Source organism: Acomys russatus, chromosome X (genome assembly GCF_903995435.1).
Source record: "Acomys russatus chromosome X, mAcoRus1.1, whole genome shotgun sequence".
Lineage (NCBI taxonomy): Eukaryota > Metazoa > Chordata > Mammalia > Rodentia > Muridae > Acomys > Acomys russatus.
Window position 1 is genome coordinate 18,556,282 of NC_067169.1, and position 23,705 is coordinate 18,579,986.

General features: G+C 48.5%; 2 protein-coding genes across 5 annotated transcripts in view; both read right to left on the bottom strand.

Moving 5' to 3' along the window:
• Window positions 1-606: 606 nt before the first annotated feature.
• Window positions 607-14,470, bottom strand: Kcnd1 (potassium voltage-gated channel subfamily D member 1). Its single transcript, XM_051142148.1, has 6 exons — window positions 13,280-14,470; window positions 6,631-6,793; window positions 6,450-6,533; window positions 6,260-6,358; window positions 5,439-5,689; window positions 607-1,270 (listed from the first exon to the last, which is right to left on the bottom strand). The coding sequence occupies exons 1-6, from the start codon at window positions 14,398-14,400 to the stop codon at window positions 1,027-1,029; spliced, it is 1,962 nt and encodes a 653-aa protein (XP_050998105.1). The 5' UTR covers window positions 14,401-14,470; the 3' UTR covers window positions 607-1,026.
• A 3,560-nt stretch (window positions 14,471-18,030) lies between these two features.
• Window positions 18,031-23,705, bottom strand: part of Gripap1 (GRIP1 associated protein 1) — a 32,817-nt gene continuing 27,142 nt past the window's right edge. For all 4 annotated transcript variants that reach the window (XM_051142307.1, XM_051142305.1, XM_051142306.1 and 1 more), the window contains 4 exons: window positions 20,322-20,444; window positions 20,061-20,154; window positions 18,964-19,118; window positions 18,031-18,266 (listed from right to left, as the gene is read on the bottom strand). In XM_051142307.1, the coding sequence (XP_050998264.1) occupies window positions 18,174-18,266; window positions 18,964-19,118; window positions 20,061-20,154; window positions 20,322-20,444 (465 nt within the window). In that variant the 3' untranslated portion in view covers window positions 18,031-18,173. The remainder of the gene's footprint in view (window positions 18,267-18,963; window positions 19,119-20,060; window positions 20,155-20,321; window positions 20,445-23,705) is intronic.

The window sequence follows — 23,705 nt, forward strand, 5'->3', positions numbered from 1 at the left end:
TGGAAAGGAGTTACAGTGGAGAGAAGAAAGCCATGGAGACGTCCCTTCTTGCCCTCCCAGGGTTCAGGAACCACCCAGGTCTCTCTGCCCACAACACTTCTGGACTCCTGCCCAGGAATATATGGCATCAGCCCATGATCTCAACCCCCAGCCCAGCTCTCGCTGGATGCTTGGCTCTTATCTCAGCAGGCCCAGACGCTAGACCAACCCAAGGAGAAAAACATGTGACAAGAGAGTAATTCGATGTGGCCCATCTGGTCAGAGCAGATGTAGATGCTGCAGCAAATTGGTCTGAGGCTTTTGCATATTGTTAACAGCAGCAGCTGCTATTGCTAGAGTTTGCTGGAGGCCCAGCAGAGGACAGGTGGCAGGGACTCCCAGCAGCCAGGGGAGGGAGGGTGGTAATGTTTGTGCTATCTCTGTGTTAGGAGAAGCGGCCTGACCCCTCCCCTCAGCCATTGCGGGAAGCAGGTCATCACAGAGGCCTCAGGCCATTAAGCCAGCCTATGGTTGCATTCCAAGCTTCCAAATCTGGCAATTGCTGGCCCCGTGGAAGGGCAAAATGAGAGTTGAGGGGGGTCTCGTCTCTGAACCATCCCCCCCCCAAACTAGCACAGCATGACCAAAAGAGAAGAGCAACTCTCAACTCTTCATGTCAGGCCAGACCTCAAATGGCAGACTACAGAAAGCTTGAACCTGCCTCTGAGAGCCCAAGGGGGAAAAGCATGCAAGAGGCCAGCTAGGAGAGAGAGGCCAGTCCCAGCATGCTGGGGCAAGGAGACCAGGAGCCTCTGGCATCTTAGTGCTTCAGCTCCCACTAGGAAAACTGTCCAGAGCAGGTGACGTTTCCCATTGGCTAGCTTCTTCCCCCACCAGATGGGCCATTCCATGAGACTCCATTGCATAGTTCTTGGCAGGGGGCATGAGGGGTCCCCAAGTCTGCCCCTCTTTGCCTCCCCAAAAATATGGCTTTGGAAAGGAGTTCCCAAGAAGAAAGAAGGCCCTCTGAATGGGCATGCCCATTCCTCACAGGGAAGAGATCTTGACAGTCTCAGGGAGGAGGCAGGGGGTCCCCAAGCTGGAGTTCCTGAGGGTGGTGTTGGTTCTACCATCACTGCCGCCACTACCCCCACCCCCAGGGGAGGAAGGTTGACTCTCATCTGGTGTGTTGACAGGAGGGGTGGGGATACTGATGAAGGCAGCCACAGAGTCCCGGCTGTCACAGTTCAGGTCAAGGCTGTCATGGAGCTTGGCATTGAGGCTTGAGCGGCTGTGAACAGGGGTGGGAAAGATGGAATACTCTTTTTAAAAAGTCATCTTGATAATTGCCATGCCAATCCTCACATTAATTAAGCACGTACTGGGTCCCCTGCTCTGTGCTATAAGCTCTCTCTGCATCCTCAGTTATGGCAAAGGAGGTGCATTCTGCAGTCAGCTAGTCTTAGGGTCAAACCATGATCCTATCTTTACCACACTAAAACCTTCTTTTATTTGTAGCTTGGAAATAAAAATATTCCTTACCTTGCCGGGTGGTGGTGGCGCACGCCTTTAATCCCAGCACTTGGGAGGCAGAGGCAGGTGGATCTCCATGAGTTTGAGGCCAGCCTGGGCTACAAAGTGAGTTCCAGGATAGCCAGAGCTGTTACACAGAGAAAACTTGTCTCGAAAAACAAAACAAAACAAAAAAATTCCTTACCTCATAGGGTTATGGTAGAGACCAAATGAAATAATAAATGATACAAAGTGCCTGAACATATTACACACACACACACACACACACACACACACACACACACACACACACACACATTTTTGTGTGATGGTGGGGATTAAATCCAGAGACAAATGTTTGTCTGTGTACCACATGCATTCTTGGTCCCCAAGGATACCAGGACAGCGCATAAAATCACCTGAAACTGTAGTTATGGGTGGTTGTGGGTGTTGGGAATTGAACCCAGATCCTCAGCAAGAGCAATAAGTACTCTTTTGTTGTTAGTTTTGGTTTTGGTTTTTGGTTTTTTTTTTTCTAGACAGGGTTTCTCTGTGTAGCCTTGGCTGTTCTGACACTCACTCTGTAAACCAGGCTGGCCTCAAACTCACAAAGATCTGCCTGCCTCTACTTCCCAAATAGTGACTGTGATCAGAGGCATGCACCACCACTGCCCCTTGAAATAAGTACTGTTAAGCACAGAGACATCTCCCCAGTCCCTCTATTGTTATCCTTAATGATGCCAAAATTACTTTAAGAGTCTATACTAGGAACAGGTACTGGTGGTAAACACCAGTAATTCTGGCACTCACCAGGTTAAGGCAGGCAGACCATGAGTCTGAGGCCAGTCTAATGAGACTCTACTTCAAAAACAAACCAAACAAAAAGTTAAAAATCAGTCAGGCATGGCGGCACACACCTTTAATCCCAGCACTTGGGGAGGCAGAGGCAGAGGCAGGTGGATCTCTGTGAGTTGAGGCCAGCCTGGTCTACAGAGTCCAGAACAGTCAAGGCTACACAGAGAAACTCTGTCTCAAAACCAAACCAAACCAAAACAAAAAAGTTAAAATCTACACTAGAAGAGCCCGGCATGGTGGTACACACCTTTAACCCCAGTACTCGGGAGACAGAGGCAAGGGATGGCTGTGAGTTTGAGACCAGCCTGGTCTACAAAGTGAGTCTAGGACAGCCAATGCTACACAGAGAAACCCTGTCTCAAAAAAACAAAAAGAAAAAAGAAAAACCAACTTTAATCCCAGCACTCAGGAGGCAGAGGCAGTGGCAGGCGGATCTCTGTGAGTTCGAGGCCAACCTGGTCTGCAAAGCAAGTCCAGGACAGCCAGGGCTACACAGAGAAATCCTGTCTCAAAAAACAAAAACAAAACAAAAAAGTCTACACCAGCTACGCAGTAATGGCACACATCTTTAATCCCAGCACTTGGGAGGTAGAGGCCAACCTAGTCTACGGAGAGTGAGTTCCAAGCCAGTCAGGGCTACACAGAGAAACCTTGCCTCAAAAATCGGGGGGGCGGGGTGAGCACCAGTGAGAATAAAACTGAGTCCTCATTCCTTTCTGATTGTCTACCTTGTTTGTCCCCCATTTGCCCATAGCAGTTTCCTTGTCAGGTGGCCAAGGTACAGAGGCCTTGTGGCATTTGCGTGGGCTGAACACTGCCTGAAAAGCTCTTCCTGTAGTTGATGTATGTGTTTTGTCTGCATATATGTATGTGCACCGCATGCATGCCTGGTGCCTACGGAGGTCAGAAGAGGGCACTGGACTCCATGGAACTGGAGGTACGGGTGGTTGAGAACTACTTACTATACATGGGTTCCAGGAAGCAAACTCAGGTCCTCTTCAAGAGCATCAAGTGCTCTTAGCAACTGAGCCATCTCTCTAGCCCCAGAAAAGCTTTTCTTTCTTCTTTCCTTTTCTTTTCTTTTTTGGTTTTTCGAGACAGGGTTTCTCTATCCTGGACTCGCTTTGTAGACCAGGCTGGCCTCGAACTCACAGCGATCCACCTGCCTCTGCCTCCCCAGTGCTGGGATGAAAGGCGTGCGCCACCACCGCCTGGTTAGAAAAGCTTTTCGTGACCACACTACTAAAACTGCATCTGACTGCACATAACTCAGTTATACGGTATTTAACTAACATTTGTGAGACCCTAGGCTCCATTCCCCGTACTAAACAAGGCAAATTTGTTTGTTTGTTTGCTTTTTGTTGTTTTTTGAGACAGGGTTTCTCTGTGTAGCCCTGGCTGTCCTGAACTCGCTTTATAGGCCAGGCTGGCTTCGAACTCACAGAGATCCGCCTGCCTCTGCCTCCCAGATGCTGGAATTAAAGGCAAGTACCACCATGACCAGCTAACAAGGAAATTTTAAATATTTTTAAAGTTTCTTTTTAAATTTTTATTTAAATAGAAGTAGAAGAGTGCTTTATTTGTGTGTATGCCTGCATGCAAGAAGAGGGCACCAGATCTCATTTTAGATGTTTGTGAGCCATATATATATATATATATATATATTAAAAAAATATTTTTTTAGACAGGCTTTTACCATATAGCTCTGGCTGGCCTGAAGCTCACTATGTGGACCAGGCTGGCTTTGAACTCACAGAGATTGGGTTGCCTCTGACTCCTAAGGGCTTGGACTAAAGGTCTGTGCCACCATGTCCAACCTGAAAATAATTTTTTTTTTTTTTTTTTTAGAAAAAAGCTGAGGCTAGAGAAATGTCTCAATGGTTGAGTACTGCTCTCCCAGACAATGCATATTTGGTTCCTAGCATTCACACCAGGCTGTAACTTTAGCTCCTGGGGATCTGAATCCTAGGGCTTCCAGGGCACCTGGATGTACACACACACCCACACACAGATACATAATTAAAATAAATATAAAAATAGATAACCCAGTATCATCATCTGCTGGGTACGCTCTGGCTACTGTTCCCGATTTAGTTTTCATCTTGCTGCTTACAAATGTCTGACCCAGTGCCGAGTGTGGTGGTTCACGCCTTTAGTCCCAGCCCTTAGGAGGCAGAGGCAAGCAGATCTCTGTGAGTTCGAGGCCAGCCTGGTCTACAGAGCGAGTCCAGGACAGCCAGGCTCTGTTATACAGAGAAACCTTGTCTTGGAAAAACAACAAACAAGCCGGGCGTGGTGGTGCACACTTGTAATCCCAGCACTGTCAGAGGCAGAGGCAGGCGGATCTCTGTGAGTTCGAAGCCAGCCTGGTCTACAAAAGTGAGTCCAGGATGGCCAAGGCTACACAGAGAAACCCTGTTTCAAAAAACCAAAAAACAAAACAAAACAAAACAAAAAAACCAAAACCAACCAACCAAACAAAACAAAACAACAACAAACCCAAATGTTTGAACCAGCATGTAGTCTGTGTACTTCTCTGTCAATTGTCTTTTCCTATTACAATGTACGTTTCAGGACACAAGGATCCACCCCCCCAACCCCTAAGCCTGTGTGTGTGTGTGTGTGTGTGTGTGTGTGTGTGTGTGTGTGTGTGTGTGTGTGTGTGTTGGGGGGTGGAACCTAAGGCTTCCTGCATACTAAGCAAATATTCTATCATTGAGTGCCATCCCCAGCTCAAGTGATCCCCTGCCTTAGTTTCCTGAATGGCTAGGGCTGAAGGAATATGCCACTATTGCTACCCAGTCTCTGAAAGAGTGAATAAAGAGCGGACAGTGTTATGCGCACTCTAGCACTTGATGGCCAAGGCAGAATTACATGAGTTTGAGGCCAACTTGGTCTATAAACAAAGTAAGACCCTGGGTTACATTTTTGAAAAAGGAAGAGTTTCTGAGACAAACTAAAAGTTTGTTTCCTTGTCCAGAGGAATTTGGGGTTGGGCTTGCCTTGCTAGGCTTCCAATCGTGAAATCTCAAACCCACAGTCCAAATTCTGCACTTCCCAGCCTCGGGCAAATGGGCAAGCTAGGTCCTTACCTCTGAGGGGCAGGGCTCCTCCGAAGCCCTGCTAGCGTGTCTAGCTCCTGCATGCTGCCACGGCTGACGGAGGCAGTAGAGTTGGCAAGGCGGATGGCTCGGCGCTTGGCCCTTCTATGGCAACAGGATGACAGCAGGCTACCAGGCCCCATTGGCTGGGAAGATACTGAGGTACTCCGGCTGGTGCGCCCACCTAGTGAGACAGCTCCAAGGGCCTCACTGAAGGTTAGCTCATCTGTGAACTCATGACACTGGGGGCAGAAGGGAAGTGGAGTCACAACTTCCAGGCCTTTGCTTAAGCAAAGCCACTTTCCGTCCCTTTTCCTTGCTCATCCTAGAAGCCTCTTTTTTTGTTTTGTTTTCTTTTCTTCTTTTGAGACAAAGTGCAGCTTGTTTAGCCTTGGATGGCCTGAAATTCACTCTATAGATCGGGCTGGCCTGGAACCCATAGAGATAGAGAGATCATCTGCCTCTGCCACAAGACTCAGCCTCTTAGAAGAAATATCATGTGAGCCGGGCGTGGTGGTGCACACCTGTAATCCCAGCACTCAGGGAGGCAGAGGCAGGTGGATCTCTGTGAGTTCGAGACCAACCTGGTCTACAGAGCAAGTTCTAGGATGGCCAGGGCTACACAGAGAAACCCTGTCTACACACACACACACACACACACACACACACACACACACACACACACACACACAGAAGCATCATGTGATCTCTACAATTAAATGATAAAGCTTCCATCTCAGTGAGGGGGCAGGAAGCTTGGTGTCAGGAAGACCCTCTCCCTCCTGCCAACATAGCATCTTGTTTGGCCTCACCGTCGTCTTCTCTAGACAGTGTAGCAAATGGTGATGCTGCCGTTCAAAAGCAGAATGGCTCCTAATACACAGCACCTGGCCGTCTCCACTGCCACTGTCCTGGAACAGACAGAGCCGAACCCAGACAATGAGCACCTTTCCCCCCTCCTATCCCTGCTCACCCTTCACCCCAATAAAGGCCCCTCCCCACCTCAAGGCCCCCGTTTTGCTTATACTGCAGGAAGGCGTTGGTGGTGCCACTCTTTGCCAACCGGATTCTTGCCAGGCGCACCTTCTACAGAGAGGAGACAAGATGGTTAGACAGGCGAGTCCGGGTGCACACATGCTTGGTATGGAAGGAGTGCCGGGGTGCAGAAGAGAAATACGGTTACCTGCTGGGCTCGGCGCTTGTCAGCACGCTGGTTCTGGTGGTAGATACGGCTAAAGTTGGACACAATGACTGGCACAGGCAAGGCGATGACCAAGACACCACTAAGTGAACAGATGGACCCAAATATTTTGCCAGCAATGGTGCTAGGCACCATGTCTCCATACCTGAAAAAGACAGAAAGTAGGCCAGGCTTAGAAGAGGGGTTTAGTCATCCCCACCCCCACCCTCACTCCACCCACCGAATCCTGATGTGCTCTGCAAACTTGGCCAAGCACACGGACTTCCTGGGCTTCAGTTCCTTCCTTCCTTCCTAGCTTCAGTTCCTTCCTTCTTTCCTTCCATCCTTCCCAAGTTTTATTTCATGTGCCTAAGTGTTTGTCTACATGTGTACCACATGCATGCCTGGTGCTTGAATAGGCCAGAAGAGGGTGTTAGATCCACTGGAACTGGAGTTAAGGGTGGTTGTAAGCCACCATCTGGGTGCTAGAAGGGACATCTGGGTCATTTTTAAGAGCAGTAGGTGCTCTTGACCAGCCCTAACTTCATTTTTTTTTTTGAGACAGGGTCTCTCTGTGTAGCCTTGGCTGTCCTGGACTCACTTTGTAGACCAGGGTGGTCTCGAACTCACATTGATCAACCTGCCTCTGCCTCCCCCTAACTTCATTTTAAAAATATTTATGAAGCCAGGTGTGGTGGCTCATGCCTTTAATCCCAGCTCTCGGGGGGCGGGGGCAGAGGCAGGGGGATCTCTGTGAGTTCAAGGCCAGCCTGGTCTACAAAGCAAGTCCAGGACAGCCAAGGCTACACAGAGAAACCCTATCTCAAAATAATAATAATGATAAATAGAAATAAAAATATTTATGTATTTATTTTTATGTATATGAGTGCTTTTCAAGTATATATTAAATGTACCTTGCCTGTTGCCCACGGAAGCCAGAAAAAGGTGTCCTCTCCCTGGAACTGGAGTTACAGACAATGGTGATGCACCATTTGGGAGTGATGGAGATTGAAGCCAGGTTCTCTGAAAAAGCAGCAGGTGCTCTTAAGCACTGAGCCACTCCTCTATTTCCAGCTTCAGGTCTTTACACTGAAAAATTTGGAGAATGGGGGGCTAGAGAAATGGCTTAATGATTAGGAATTCCGGAGGACCAAAGTTCAGCACCCCTGTCAACCAGTTCACACCTATTAGAAACTCCAGCTCCAGAGGATCCAACACCCACTGCTGGACCCCAGGGACACCTGTACTCAAGTGCACACACCCACACACTATATGCATAATACGCTAGACACACACTAGACCTATCATTTTAAAAGTATAAAAAAAAAATAAATCTTCAAAATGTGGAGAATGGCTGGGCGCAGTGGCACAGGCCTTTAATCCCAGCACTCAGGAGGCAGAGTCAGGCGGATCACTGTGAGTTCGAAGCCAGCCTGGTCTACAAAGTGAGTCCAGGACAGCCACGTCTACACAGAGAAACCCTGTCTCAAAAAAACCAAAAAAAAAAAAAAATAAATAATGTGGAAAAGGGCCAGACATGGTGGTGCATGCCTTTAATCCCAGCACTCAGGAGGCAGGGGTAGTCGGATCTCCGCGAGTTCGAGGCCAGCCTGGTCTCAAAAGCCAGTCCAGGACAGCCAAAGCTACACGGAGAAACCCTGTCTCAAATAAACAAAAACAAAACACAAAACCAAAACAAACAAACAAACAAAAGACAAACTGTGGAGAATGACCTCTCTGGCCCCCAGCAGTAGGGATCAAATGAGAAATGGGACTGCCCTCAGTTTCTACGTCTGCTGCTCCCATCTAAGCTGTGCATTGGGCATCACTGTTAACTGGAAGTCTACTAATACCAAGTAGAAAGGAAGGCAAGGAATAAATACAGGCTGCTGGGGAGAATCCAACCACCGCAGGGCAGATGAGAGGCTCCAAACTCTCGGAGCATTCTGTTGGTTTTGCTGGCTTCTCTACACTCTCTAGGAAGAATCCCTTTTGATTCCCCCACCCCCAGAAGAAGCCTTAAAAGCATCCTCTAATAAAACATTGGGAGCCTCAAAATTACCCTGCCTTCTCCAAGCCGCCCCTCTCTCCTGTGGAGATGGTGCAGAAGCAACTCCTGGCTTGTTTCTCAAAGGAGGAAAACAAAGCTCAGAGAGTCACCATAGTTCATTTGCCCAGGAACCTACAGCACACTTTTTCTTTTTCTAACCACAAGACCATTTGGAACTCCTTTGAGAAATTCAGCTTCTGCGATCTGCAGCTTCTAGGCTTTGGCTTAGGCTGTACCCTAAGATGGCGGTTTCTTATCCCTGTGCTTTGTAGCGCTGTTGCTATTGTTTTACTTTGGTGAGACAGGGTCTTGCGTATCCCAGGCAGATCTCAAACTTGCTATTGCTATGTGTCTGAGGATGGCCTTGAACTTCTGACCCTCTTGCTTCTACCTCCCAGGTACTAGGATTGTAGACAGAAAGGTGTCTACAATCTTGCTCCACTGTGTAGTGCTGGAGATTGAAGCCAGAGCTCTATGGATACTAGGCAAGTACTCCATCTGTTGAGTTTTATCTCCAGACCTTTTCATTTCTTCTACACATTCAGGACTCTGCTCTAGAGACTCTATAACTTGGCCATCTCCAGCTACACGGTAGGTCCCCTCAGACTATGTGTCACTTTAGAGGCATAAGCATCTACTGTCCCAGTTGTTCTGAACACTGTATTTGGCAAAAGGCATCAAGATATCTACGGCCAACTCACTGTTAGGACTCAGTATTTATTGATTTGATTCAATCATGAACTTCCAACTAGAATTATTTTCTACCTCTTAGAAACTTTTGTACTCCTATTAAAAGGCACTGAACAAATTCAGCCATTCATTCGACAGATACTGACTAGCAACAGGCTACCTAATTCTAATGATGGAAATTTAGAGAAGAATCATAGCACGATGTCTTAAAAATACTGTAAGGGGTGGGCTGGGCATGGTGGCCCATGCCTTTAATCCCAGCACTCAGGGAGGCAGAGGCAGGTGGATCGCTGTGAGTTCGAGGCCAGCCTGGTCTACAAAGTGAGTCTAGGACAGCCAAGGCTACACAGAGAAACCCTGTCTTGAAAAACAAACTTAAAAAAAATACTGTAAGGGGGCTGGGGTGATGGCTTAGTCAGTAAAATACCTGCTGTGCATGCAAGTGTGAGGACCTGAGTTAAAATCTCCATGACTCACGTAAAAAGCTGTATCAGTGGCATGTGCTTATAATCCTGGCCCTGGAGGACAGAGATAAGCATAGACATGGAGCTTACCTGTCACTAATCTAGGTGAATGGATGTGTCTCTGGCTCAGTGAGAGTGCAGTGGCACACACCTTTAATCCCAGCACTTAGGCAGAAGCATGTGAATCTCTGTAAGTTCAAGACCAGCATGGTCTATATAGAAAGTTCCACGACAGTCAAGGCTACCCAGTGAGAACTTATGTAAAAAAATACCTATGACCCATGCCAACAAGATGTCCCCACCTTGGGGACTGGAGAGATGGCTCAGTGGATAAGAGCACTGACTGCTCTTCCAGAGGTCCTGAGTTCAATTCCCAGCAACCACATGGTGGCTCCCGGCCATCTATAATGCAATCTGATGCCCTCTTCTGGCCTGCAGGTGTACATGAGTACAGAGCACTGTATACATTAAAAAAAAGTCTCAGCCTTAAAGAGCTGTTGTCATTCAAGGTTGACAACCTGAACTGAATCTGTGGAATCCAGGTAGAGGTGAAAAGAAGAGATCCAACTCTACAAAGTTGTCCTATTACCTCCATTCACATGCTATTACACCAGACACACATACAATAAAATGTACAAATGTATACTCCAAGCATTTGGACGACAAAGGAAAAAAAAGATTACTATAAATACGAAGTTAGCTGGGTGTACACATTGAGATTCTGACACAAGCTGGGCGGTAGTGGTGCACGCCTTTAATCTCAGCACTCGGGAGGCAGAGGCAGGCGGATCCATGTGAATTTGAGGCCAGCCTGGTCTACAAAGTGAGTCCAGGACAGCCAAGGCTACACAGAGAAACCCTGTCTTGAAAAGCCAAAAAAAAAAAAAAAAAAAAAAAAAGGAAAAAGAAGAAGAAAGAAAGAAAAGAAAAGAAAAAAAGAGATTCTACCACAAAACAAAATGCTCTGGGAGCTGGGCAGACTCTAGGTTCAACCTCCGATAATACTCCTGCTCAAAAAAGAAAAGATCATCGAGAGCTTGGTGATTCCATTTGCTGCGTCTCTTTCAACTGTTTCCTCTCAGGAATGGGCAGTAAAAAACTAATACTCATATAGCCTAGAGTCCCAGCATTCAGGAAGTAGAGGCAGGAGGATGGTAAGTTCAAGGCCAGCTTGGCCTTCTTAGTAAAAATCTATCTCAAAAAAAAAAAAAAAAAAAATGCGGACACTATCCTCTGGAAAACACCAAGGAATCAGAAAGTCCCAGAGGCAGTGCCCACACAGAAGACAATTCTAGAAGGTTTAGAGACATGACATGAATTCGCAGAATGTACAAAAATGGTGATAGGAAGCCAATACCTATGTACCCTGTGCCAAGGAGCATTCGGAGAACTCACATGGCATCACTGAATCCTCTTAAGTGATCAGTCCCCACCTCACAAAGAGGGAAACTGGCCAGGTGGTGGTGGCGCACAACTTTAATCTCAGCACTCAGGAGACAGAGGCAGGCGGATCGCTGTGAGTTCGAGGCCAGCCTGGTCTACAAAGCGAGTCCAGAACAGCCAAGACGGTTACACAGAGAAACCTTATCTCAGAAAAAAAAAAAAAAAGATGGAAACTAATAAGCCTAATATGTTAGCTCCTGCCCATAATTCAAATAGTTGGGAGGCTGAGGTAAGAAGATTGCTTTTGAGCCTGAGGCCAGTTGGACTATACAGTGAATCCAAGCAAGCCTGGGCTACATAGTATAAAGCTGTCTTAAAGAAAAGAGAAGGAAACTAGGACCCTGAGAAAGTATGAAGAGAAAGAGCACAACAAAGACAGCTCTTGAGGGCTGGAGAGATGGCTCAGTGGTTGGGTGCACTGACTGGTCTTTCAGAGGACCCAAGTTCAAGTCCCAGCACCTACATGGCAGCACACAACTGTCTGTAACTCCAAAATCTGACACCCACAGACATACATGCAGGCAAAGCACCAATGCACATAAAATAAAAATTAAATTATTTTTTAAAAAGACAGCTCATAAAATCTGATCCAGAAAAGTTAAGATATGTTTAGAGCTAGGGGGGGATTAATTAGAAAATTGAAGTATAACGCTCCACATATTTTTTTAAGATAGGGTCATGCTATGTAGCCTCATGCTCTAGTGCTTGCTGTATAGTCCAGGCTGGCCTCACACTAACAGAGATCTGCCAGTCTCTGCCTCCTAAATACTGGGATTAAAGATGTGCCACCACATCTGAATTCTCTAATTTTTTTTTTTTTTTTTTAGACATGGTCTTACTGTATAGCTCTAGTTGGCCTGGAACCAGATAGGTAGACCAGGCTAGCCTTGAATTTACAGAGATCTACCTGCTTCTGCTTCTGGAGTGGTGGGATTAAAGATGTACTCTACCAACCAAGCTAAATTTTATTTTTTATATTGATTTATTTTACTTTACATGTATGAGTGTTTTGCCTGCATCCACATTTGTGCACCACATGTATTCAGTGCCTGAGGAGGACAAAAGAAGGCATTTGGATCCTCTGAAACTGGAATTTCAGATAGCTGTTGTTTGCCATGTGGGTGCTGGGAACCAAAATTGGGTCCTCTGCAAAAGTAGCGAGTGCTCTTAACCAATGAGCCATCTCTATAAGCCCTAAATTTTACTCTAAAAGATTTAATTTAGATTTTATTCTAAGAGGCATAGGGGCACATACCTTTAATCCCAGCACTTTGGAGGCAGAGGCAGGCAGGTTTCTATGGGTTCAAGGCCAGCCAGGTCTATATAACAAGTCCCAGGCCAGCCAAGGTTGCACGGTGAAATTCTCCTTTGGGGGGAGGGAGGGGACCCACAAAGAGACTGTGCTGCCTATCTAGTACATCTGAGCAGAGGGTCTAGGTCCACTGCATGGTGAAATTCTGTTTCCAACAACTAAAAACTAAGCTGGATGTGGTGGCACACACCTTTAATTCCGAGTACTCAGGGGGCAGAGGCAGGCGGATGGCTGTGAGTTCGAGGCCAGCCTGGTCTACAAAGCGAGTCCAGGACAGCCAAGGCTAACACAGAGAAACTTTGTCTCAAAAAACCAAACAAACAAAAAACAACAAACAAACAAGAAAAAAAAAAGAAAGACAGAAAGAAAGAAACTGGAGCTCAAAAGGAGGTTTTGTTTTTTGTTTTTTGTTTTTAAAGCCAAGCTTGCTGATATGTATGTGTGATCCCAACACTGGGGAAGTAGAGGCAGCCAGATAATGTTTGAACCTAGCCTGGCCTATACTACGTAGAATGACAACCTCGTCTCAAAATGGGGAGTAGCAGCAGAGGCAGGGCATGTATTTTGCTTGTGTGACGCCTCCATGTGAGACTCTGGGTTCGATGTCCATCACCATAGAGACATAGAGACCACGTTCTAACTTTCCTGATGTTTCAGAAAGGCTCTGCTGCCCAATTCAAGGTTCATACTTACCCAAGTGTGGTCATGGTGACAATGGTATACCAAAAGGCAGCAGGGATGCTTGTAAAATTGGTCTTGCTGGTGCCTTTCTCAGCATAGAACATGACAGTGGCGAAGATGATGATGGCCATGGTCAGGGAGAAGAGGAGAAAGCCCAGCTCAGAGGCACAGCTCTTTAGGGTGTAGCCCAGGATCCGCAAGCCCTGGGAGTGCCTGGAGAACTTGAAGATTCGGAAAACCCGAAACACACGTAGGGTGACAAAGGCACCAGAGACATCGTCATTTCTGGGCACAAAAAGTCCAATGTAGTAGGGCAAGATGGCCACCACATCGATGAGGCTCATCACACTGCGCAGGAAGCGGCAACGGCTGGGAGCTGCAAAGAGCCGCAGAAGGTATTCCCCGGTGAATATGAGTACACAGGCTGTGTCCATACAGAAAAAGGCCACCGGGAAGCGTTCACCACAGGGCTGCTCTTTTGTGGGCCGCCGTGCAGGGCTTCGGCATGGGATGGTCTCCACTACATTGGCGATGACTGACACAGCTATGAAAAAACCAGTCACGTAGTAGAAAACGAGTGCTGCGGTGCTCGTGTGTGGGTTTTCAAAGGCCCTCCAGAGTCGCTGTCGCAGGGAGCTGCCTGATGGAAGGGCTGGACCCTCCCCGGCCTGCTCAGCCTCCTCATCTTCTGCCAGGCGTTCTGCATTCTCCTTCTTGCGGTCCCTGTACTCTTCAAGACAGCAGTCACCCACAAGCTCTGGGACTAAGCCATAGAAGGCCAGCTCCTCATCAAAGGCCTGGATGCACTCCTGCCTGGGGCAGTGTAACCGGCCTGTGCGATAGAAGTTCAGCACGTGCCGGAACATGTCTGGGTCCCGATCAAAGAAGTACTCGCCTGATTCAGCATCATAGAAGAATTCCTTCTCTGAGCTGCCCAGCAATGTGTCTGGGTAGCGATCCAGCGTGTTTTTCCAGGTCTCAAAGCGCCGACCACTCACGTTCACCACCAGAACCTCGTCCCCTCGGGATGCCTTCACTTCTGGTGCAGGGGGCAGGGGCTGCTGGGCTAAGGGCAGCCAGCCCACTGCTGCAGCCCTTGCAAATGGTAGCCATGTGGCCACACCTGCCGCCATCCTGCAGCTCCCCGGGCCCACGGAGACTTGGGGGTGTGGTGTTTAGGAGAATGTGGCTATCTCTAGGATGGTGGAGGCTTGGAGAAACCTTGGGTTACCCAGACAAGGAAACCAGTGTGTGTGTGTGTGTGTGTGTGTGTGTGTGTGTGTGTGTAGAGGGGGGGGGACCAGGAGGAGGAACTAGAGAGACAGGATCTTGGTGGGTATTTTGGGATTTTTCTAAGGGACTGAGAGGGGGTTGAAGTGCTAGAGGAACTAAGAAGGATCCTCAGGTCTAGAAAGACTGAGATGCTTCTAGAGGAGTCAGCACATTCCTGAGAGATGTTTAAGGGTGTCCAGAGGGGCCAAGAAACAGGTAGGGAGTTGTTCACTCTCAAGAGTTCCCAGTAAAGGAGAGCCCGTAATCCTTCAGTTGGGTTGGAGAGTGGACAGATAGGGGCATTCAGAGAGGTAGGGATGGGACCAGAGCTCTTTGAAAGAGGCTGAAGGGCTGTCCACACCCAGAAGACTTACAGGAAAATATCCCTGGGTTGGAGCCCCCGTGGAGATCAGGAAAGGGGACTGGAGCATCTCAAGGGGAGGTAGCTAAAGAGCCAGGAGGTTGTAAAGATGCTACAAAGCACCTCAGGAGTGACGAGCGCTGCCAAGAATAGCCTGGATGATGCTGTCTACAGTCTACAGGAGTTCTGGGGGAAGGTAGAGAGGTGAGGGGGCTCTAGTGGGGATTGAGAAGGAGGGGAGCTGAAATGGTATATGGGACTGACTTTTTTTTTTTTTTTTTAAGAGGCTGGGAGATATCCGGCAAAGAGGTTACCTACAGGGGCTTAGGAAGCCTCCTGGTCCATATCTGAAGAGTTCTGGGTGAGAAGGAGGCAGTCTGGTGAATCCCAAAGGGCCGATACTCAACTGTACTAAAGTTGGGTATAGCCCCCTAAGCACGCAAGGGAAACTCAAAAGACTACGCAAGGAGGAAGGGGATTCCCTCAAAATAGGTTGGAGAGGGGGCGGGGTATTGGAAGAAAGTTGGGTGTGTCTTCCGGGAGAGGGGCTAGTGAACCTTGCTGGAAGCTAGCTGGAAGGAAAGACGTGGAGAACGCTGGGTCCCACCGTTGGGGGCAGGTCTGAGGAAAACACACCCCGAGAAGCTGGCGGCGTGCACCCAGCAACGGCAGTAGCAGCAGTGGGAGCAGCAGCAACAGCAGCAGTGGCAGCAGCAGGACGAGAAGGAAGAGAGCAGCCACAGCCAGGCCTAGGAGGGAAAGGTGGCACAAGCGGGGGGCGGGGTGGGAGACAGAGGGAGGAGGCTGCTGGGTCCTTGGAAGGAGGCTCTGGAAGGACAAGGTCCAGTGGGACCCCTGGGGACTGTTCCAGGATGGACTAGGGCATGGGGACTGGATCAGGAAAAGACAAGGACGGAGCTATTGATGGTCCCCTCCCACTCCCCACAGGGCTGTCCCCTCACCTGTGTCCCCGCTGCAGCAGCAGCAGCAACAGCGTTAGGGTTGGGGGTACCAAACACCGGGAGCTCCTGGCCCCTTCTGCAGAGCTGCCGGAGTTCCTCCTCCTCCAGCGCTCTCTCCCCGCCCCTCTGGAGCTTGTCGGGAGATGAAACGGGAGGTAGGGAGGGGCCACGTGGTTCCCAGAGCCCCCTCCCCTAGGACAGCTTGAGAGGGACCCTGGGGAAACTCCGCCTCCTTACAAAGCTGGTTGGGCCTCAGTCGCGTCATCTGGAAAATGGGGGTGGCAGGGAACTTTGCCAGTTCTACCCACCTCCTGCTTCCTGGACTCCCCCTTCTTTCTGCCCAGCTCCTACCCCCACTGCCCCCAGGGGCCCTCACCCCCACCCGTCTGAATCAGCAGCACTTAGCAGAACCAATCGATGGGGAGGCGTCTGTTAATGGCCCCAGAGCGGAGTGCCATGGGGAATGATGCAGTGCTGTGTCCCCTCCCTGCCCCCAGACTGTGGAAGGGCGGGGAGACGTGGGGGAGGGGGGGCCTGGTAGAGATGTTTCTCTGGATGACCAGGCTTCCTAGATCTACTCTGGAGGGAGGGCATAGGTCAGAGACTAACTTCTAAACCAGACTTTGCTTGTGCGGCTCCAGTATACAGTCTTCCAGTTTGGGGCAAGGGTAGTGCAGATGAGGACAAATCAGGTACCACCCCCTACCCGTAGGCCCATTGCCAAAAAGAGCAGGCTTCTCATCTGCCTGTATCCAATGCCCTCAAGTCACACCTCTCTCCATAGTGGAATTTGCTTCTGAGTACTGACGGCCTCTGGGTTAAGTCTGTGAGTTCTAATCCCAGTTTTGCCAGGTTTCTTGTGTCACTGATCAGGTGACTTGTTTCCCCAGTTGTCAGATAGGCTTATCCCAACTTGATTAGTGTCCTTTAGAGCATTAACTGAAGTGATGTGAGTGGGATTGGCGCAGCCAAGGGTGCTTAGTCTTAAGTAACTAAAGGTGTGTGGTGAGAGTGCAGTGCAGTAGAACTGCCTAGCCTTTTGAGCCATTTACCCACACGTGCTATTCACCTGCTTACTTTTCATGCTCCTGATTTATTCTTTCACGCACCCATCCTTCTACCCACATAACCAATGATTCTACCCATTCCTCTACACACCCATCTGTCCATTTAGTCACCTACCCAACTCTTCTTCTGACCCTTTGCCAACCTATCCCTATCTATCCTCTGCCAAGCCCTCCTTAGCTTCACCTATCATGTATGTACCTGACTTGACCCTCCCCTTTCAGTCCCTTATACATCCCATAATTCCACTCTAGGCATTTTCAGTTTCCTCCCAACCTATCCATAAATCATTAACCTACCCACAGAGCTAATTCATCCATTTATCCATTTGTCCAGCCCTCTAGATAGCCATCTGTGCATTTATACCCCCATCTCTCCATACTCTATCCACTTACTGATTCATCTACGCATTTCTTCATCCAGCCCCGCATCCATCTACCTATGCATTTATTTCCCAGCTGCACAACCACCCACTTATTTGTCCCTCAGTCCATCTAACCACTTATCCACCCTCCTATCTGTTGATTCATCTACACCCTCAATACACATCCACCCCCATACATATCTGTAGATATTTCTGCTCTACTCTCTTTGAGAGGTCTGTCAGGAAACAGGTGAGGTGAGGGTAGGAGAAAAGTGACAGGCGGAGGTCACCTTCCCAATCCAGTGCAGTGACCACCCCGCTCCCAGCACATCCCTTTTGATTGAAAAGAATGAGACCAGACAGTCAGTGGGTGGGCCCGTCTGGCCAGATGGTATTTTGGCTGCATAGCCTTTACACACACACACACACACACACACACACACACACACACACACACTCACTCACACACATACACACATTGCGAGAACATTGCGCATGGACTGTACCCCCACCCAACACCCCCAGTCCCAAATGCAGAGTAGCCAGGCTTCTAGACATAAATTAAAAAATAAAATAAAATGAAGATGACTTGGTCTCTGGGAGGGGGGAGAGTTCATGCAGAGGTGAAGGCAGACGGCCCTGGGAGCCAGAGCCAAGAAGGAAAACTCCCTGCCCTTCCCTCAGGATCCCTTCTCCCCAAGGGCCTCTGCCATAGGATCAGGGTCATCAACACCAGCCATAGACAGGCCTCCAGCCCCTTTAATGTCCATCTCCCAAACTATGACATTTGGTACCAGCCTCCATTATTTTTTTTCCCACCACAGCCCAAGGGAGTGGGTGGCATTCTGGCAGGGGTTGGGAATAGATGTAGCCTGTAGGTCTTTAGTTGGCTTCTCCAGGTTCTAGGTCTGGGTCAGGGGACCCCACACATTCCTTGCTGAGCCGCACAATTTCCTGGGATAGAACTTCCATATCCTAAGAAACAAATGAGCTATCAGGAGCTAGAGGAGGAGGAGGAGGAGAAAGGCAAGCTCTGCTAGCAAATATGGGATGGTGTCTGTGGTTAGACGGATTGATGGGCTCATCAGTGCCCAGCGGTATCAGGCCGTGGATGGGAAGATCCACCACCTTCTCTTCTAACAAGTCTGAGCTTTGCTTCTCCAAGGCAAGACCTGGCTTTGACACCCTTAGCTTTGGAGGAGCATTTGGGTGGGGGCAGGGGGAGGAGGTATTCATGTGTGGGTGGACCTATGGCAGACAAATCAGTTCACAAATGAACTTTGGAGGGGACAAAACAGTAGGTAGGTAGATAAGTGACAAGCAGGTGGGTAAAAAGGGTGACTGATAAATGGGTGAAAGAATGATGGATCGGGAAGTGGATGGAAGACTTTGAGCCCCTGGTCTGACACACAGGCAGCAGGCTAGGGAGATAGTGAGTGACGGAGTGCACATATGAATGGATGAGTGGCTGGAAGGACAGATGGTAGAGTGATAGGCTAAACTGGTAAGTTGATTGGTGGGTAGAAAAGGGGGACACAAAGGGGCAGTAAATGACTGGAAGGTGGTAGAGGAGACGACAGGGACCAGTCAGAGGGACACAGCCAGGGATTGTGTGGGTAGGGAGGCAGGTGGTTGGAGGGAACGGATGGGCAGGCTGATAGTCCACACTCGCCTTGTGCAAGTGCATATTCTTGGTGAGTTGCTCCTCCAACATGTTCTGCAGCTTCTTGTTCATTTCCCGAAGGTTCTCATCACCTGGCTTCACTAGGTCTCTCAAGACACTGCCCAGCCCACTTCGGTCTGTGTGGCCTGCTGCCACAGACACATCTGCAAGGGACCAGGCTGAGCACCACCCCCTCGGCAGAGCCGGGGTTGGGTGAGGGTGAGAGTGGGGGTGGGGGAGCAGGGGAGGGGTAGTCGACAGAGCCAAAGGAGAAAGGAGGAAACCACAGAGCAGGCAAGAAGCGAGGGAGAAAAAGCAATGCTATGTCGGGGGCAGAGGCTTTGCCATGTGAAACCCAGTGCTTATAAGTTATACGACCCTGAAGAATAGGGATCGTTTCTAACTCATGGCACTGGGAGCATGTGATGACTGCATGGGACACACAGGGGACACAGTAAACCCTCAGAGCATGTCAGCAGGTGTTACCGATGAGGAAACCTCAGGAAGTGGTGGAAGATTTGAAAGCAAGAAATAAAGTGAAGGAGAGAGAAGGTGGGATAGGAGCGAGTCAGATGGGAAAAGCAGCAGCAGCCATGGAGGTCAGAGAAGACAGCAGGCACGAAAGTACAGCGAATGAGGATGCACCACTAGGTGGAGTCAGGCACACTTGTAATCCTAGCCCCTGGAAGGCTAAGGCAGCATTGCTGAGAGTTTGAGGCCAGCCTGGGCTACGAAGCAAGTACCATGCTAGACAAGGCTCCGTAGCGAAATCCAGTTCCAAAAGAACAAGCAAACAAATAAAAATGGGGAAAGAATAGAGCCACTAAGAGACGGTAAAGTAGGGGAGCAGAACCAAAGAGCATAGAGAAACAGAAATCAGGGGAGAAAAGAATGATATAAAAGAAAAGAGAAAAGAGGCCAAGGAGTCCAGGGAAAACCATAGAGACTAGAGGGGTAGAAACAATGAGTACAAAGAGCTCCCCTGCTTTCCCCTCCATGGGTCATGACCTTGTCAAGAGCTTCACTGAGGTTCAGGAGACAAGCAGCAGCATAGAACAAGGGAAAAGGAGGGCCAGGTGAAGGTTGCACTGGAGGTAGGCACTGACCAATCCGGCTGTCCATGACGTAGGTCTCAATGATGGCGCTTTTCCGGCAGAGGTCCTCTGCCATCGAGGCGCTGCTCACCTCCAAGTGCTTCACCTGCAAGATGGTCCACCCTCATCTCAAATCCTTCCAACAGAATAACATTTCTCTCCCATGAGGAGGGACCCAGGCAGGCACCATTCCCACCCACAACCCGATCCCAGGGTACTCCATGTAGGAGGCTGGCAGACAGACAGACAGACAGACAGACAGACGGCCGGCACCTTCTCCTCCAGCATCCACTTCTCCTGTTGTGTCTCGGCCAGCCGCTGAAACAGCTCAGCCACTTCCTCATCTGACAGCTCTGCTGGCCGAGGGGGTTGGGCCTGAGGACTGCTGGATAAAGACTACAAAACATGAAGAGAGAGAAAAGCCAGCCATTCTCAGCAGAATGCCATTGCCAACACCATTGCCATCACCATCGCCCAAGTTAGGGGCTGGAGGCAAATGGGGGGCAGGATAGGCTCCGCCTGAGGCCGGAGCTGCAGGCCACATTTGGCACTCTCAGAAACAGAACAATCATTTTTCCTTTGGCTTAAAGGAAGGCAGACAGTGTTACCACCACAACAAAAGCCGTTACTGAGAGGATTAAGGGAAACCCAGTAGCAAATGACATCTAATTCCCAGATGACAGGAAATGGAGGCAACAGTAGAACACGCTAAATGGTACCATTAGGAAGCAAGCAGAAAAATGTCAAGGTAGGATGTCTCCTGCAGGTCAAATAAATGGTTTGGTTTCTTCCACCAGCTGATGTCAGGAAAATAGGATCAGAATAGACACAAGAGACTTAAGGAAGAGAAAACAAACAAATAATAACAACAAAAACCCTGAGGTGTACTCTGAAAGTGAATCCTAGCTTTTGCAAAGAAAAGACACCTTAAAAGCCCAGTAGAAATACTCTGTTTTGTTTTGTTCTGCTTTTCAAGACAGGGTTTCTCTGCGTAGCCCTGGCTGTCCTGGACTCGCTTTGTAGACCAGGCTGGCCTCGAACTCACAGAGATCCGCCTCCCTCTGCCTCTCCCACTGCACCTGCCCACCAAGTGCTGGGATTAAAGGCATGCGGTACCATGCCCGGCTGGGAACACTTGAATAAATACAAACTATTAGATGAGGTGAAAATTTACCAACTGGGAAAGGTAGAACAATCACCGGAATCAAACCAGGTCACTCATCATCTCAATTAGTTGGTTTTTAAAAAATACATCCAGCCGGGCTTGGTGGCACACGCCTTTAATCCCAGCACTCAGGAGGCAAAGGCAGGTGGATTGCTATGAGTTCAAGGCCAGCCTGGTCTACAAAGTGAGTCCAGGATAGCCAAGGCTACACAGAGAAACCCTGTCTCGAAAAACAAACAAACAAACAAACAAAGCAAAATTAATTAATTTAAAAAATTTGTATTTGTTTTTCCTGGTTTTATTTATTTACATATGTATGTATCTATGTGAATGTATGCCACTTGTGTGTGGGTGCTCAAGGAAGTGAGAAACAAAGGTTGGATCCCTGGAGCTGGGATTACAGTTATGAGCTGCCTGATGTGAGCGGTAGGAATTGAACTCAGGTCCTCTAGAACAGTCAGTGCCCTTAACTGCTGAGCCACCTCTCTAGCCTCCTAGTGTTTTTTTTTTTTAATTGAAAAGAATTTTGGTTTTAGCCAGGTGGCAATAATGCCACATACCTTTAATCCCAGCACTCAGGAGGCAGAGGCAGGTGGATCTTTGTGAGTTCCAGGCCAGTCTGGTCTACAAAGTGAGTCCAGGCAGCCAGGTCTATTGCACAGAGAAACCCTGTCTTGAAAAGCAACAACAAAACAAAATAAAACAAACAAAAAAACAGGAGGCAGAGGCGAGCAGATAGATCTCTGAGGTCAAGGGAAGTCTGATCTACAGAGCGAGTTTCAGGGCAGCCAGGGATACCAAGACATTATCTTGTCTCAAAAAAAGAACCCAGGGCTGGGTGGTGGTGGCGCACGCTTTTAATCTCAGCATTCGGGAGGCAGAGGCAGGCGGATCTCTATGAGTTCCAGGCCAGCCGGGTCTACAAAGCAGGTCCTAGGACAGCCAGGACTACGCACAGAGAAACCCTGTCTCAAAAACAAAACCAAAAAACAAACAAAAGAACTCAAAAAGTGTTTTCATACAATATAATCTGATGAGAAATTATAATTAAGAGCACTTGCTGCCCATGCAAGAAACTGACTAGAGTTCAATTCCTAGCACCTACATTAGGAGGTTCACAATTGCCTATAAATACAGTTCCAAGGTGTTCTGATGCCCTCTTCTGGCCTCTGTAGGCACTTGCAAACATATGAATACATCCAACTCTAGGCGCTCAAAAGCCCTCTTCTGGCCTCTGTGGATACTAGGCACAGAAGTAAAATATCCATATACATATGAATACATAAATACAAAATTTAAAACAATGAATAAAAATGGGGCTGGAGACATAGCTCAGCAGTTAAGAGTACATCCTGTTCTTTTGTTTTGTTTTGTTTTTAAGATTTATTTATAACATATACAGAGTTCTACCTATATGTATGTTTGCACACCAGAAGAGGGCACCAGATTTCATTATAGATGGTTGTGAGCCACCATGTGGATGCTAAGAATTGAACTCAGGACCTCTGGAAGAGCAGTCAGTGCTCTTAACCTCTGAGTCATCTCTCCAGCCCCTTGTTTTGTTCTTAAAGACAGGGTTTCTCTTTGTAGCCTTGGCTGTCTTGATCTCACTTTGTAGACCAGGCTGGCCTCTAACTCACAGAGATCCGCCTGCCTCTGCCTTTGACAGTGCTGGGATTACAAGTGTGCGCCACTATGGCCATCATGTCCTGTTCTTTTAGAGGACCCAAGTTCAAGCCCCAGAACCCACATGGCAGCTCACAACCATCTATAACTCCAGTTGGAGGGAATCTGATACCCTCTTCAGACATATGTGGGCATAAGGTACCAGGCACGAATGTGGTATACAAATACACATACAGGCAACACCAATTCACATGAAATAAGAAAAAAAAATCTTGTTTTTTTGTTTTGGTTTGGTTTTTCAAGACAGGGTCTCTCTGTGTTAGCCTTGACTGTCCTGGACTCACTTTGTAGACCAGGTTGACCCCAAACTCACAGCGATCCGCCTGTCTCTGTCTCCCAAGTGCTGGGATTAAAGGCATGTGCCAACCACACATGGCAAAATTCTGTTTTTTTGAGACAGGGTTACTCTGTATAACCTTGGCTGTCCTGAAACTCACTGTGTAGACCAGGCTGGCCTCGAACTCAGAGATCCACCTGTCTCTGCCTCCAAAGGGCTGGGATTAAAGGCATCACCGCCTGGCAAGAAAACATTTTTTGTTTTGTTTTGTTTTTGAGACAAGATTTCTCTGTGTAGCCTTGGCTGTCCTGGACTCACTTTGTAGACCAGGCTGGCCTCAAACTTGCATCAATCTGCTTGCCTCTACCTCCCAAGTGCTGGAATTAAAGGCGTGTGCTACCACGCCTGACAAGAAACCAAATTTTAAAGAAAGAATTAATAAAAAGGGTTGGAAATGTAGCTCAGTAATAGAACACTTACTTCAAATGTACCCTGGATTCCAGCCCCAGTATCACAAAGACAGGATCTC

What these genes read in the sequence shown, in the direction of transcription:
- Kcnd1 (XM_051142148.1), bottom strand. Translation starts at nt 14,400, where the DNA reads ATGGCGGCAGGTGTGGCCACATGGCTACCATTTGCAAGGGCTGCAGCA. An exon ending in GTCACCATGACCACACTTGG is followed by an intron (nt 6,794 to 13,279) that starts GTAAGTATGAAC and finishes TGTCTTTTTCAG; the next exon opens with GTATGGAGACATGGTGCCTA. An exon ending in AGGAGCCCTGCCCCTCAGAG is followed by an intron (nt 1,271 to 5,438) that starts GTAAGGACCTAG and finishes CCCTGTTCACAG; the next exon opens with CCGCTCAAGCCTCAATGCCA.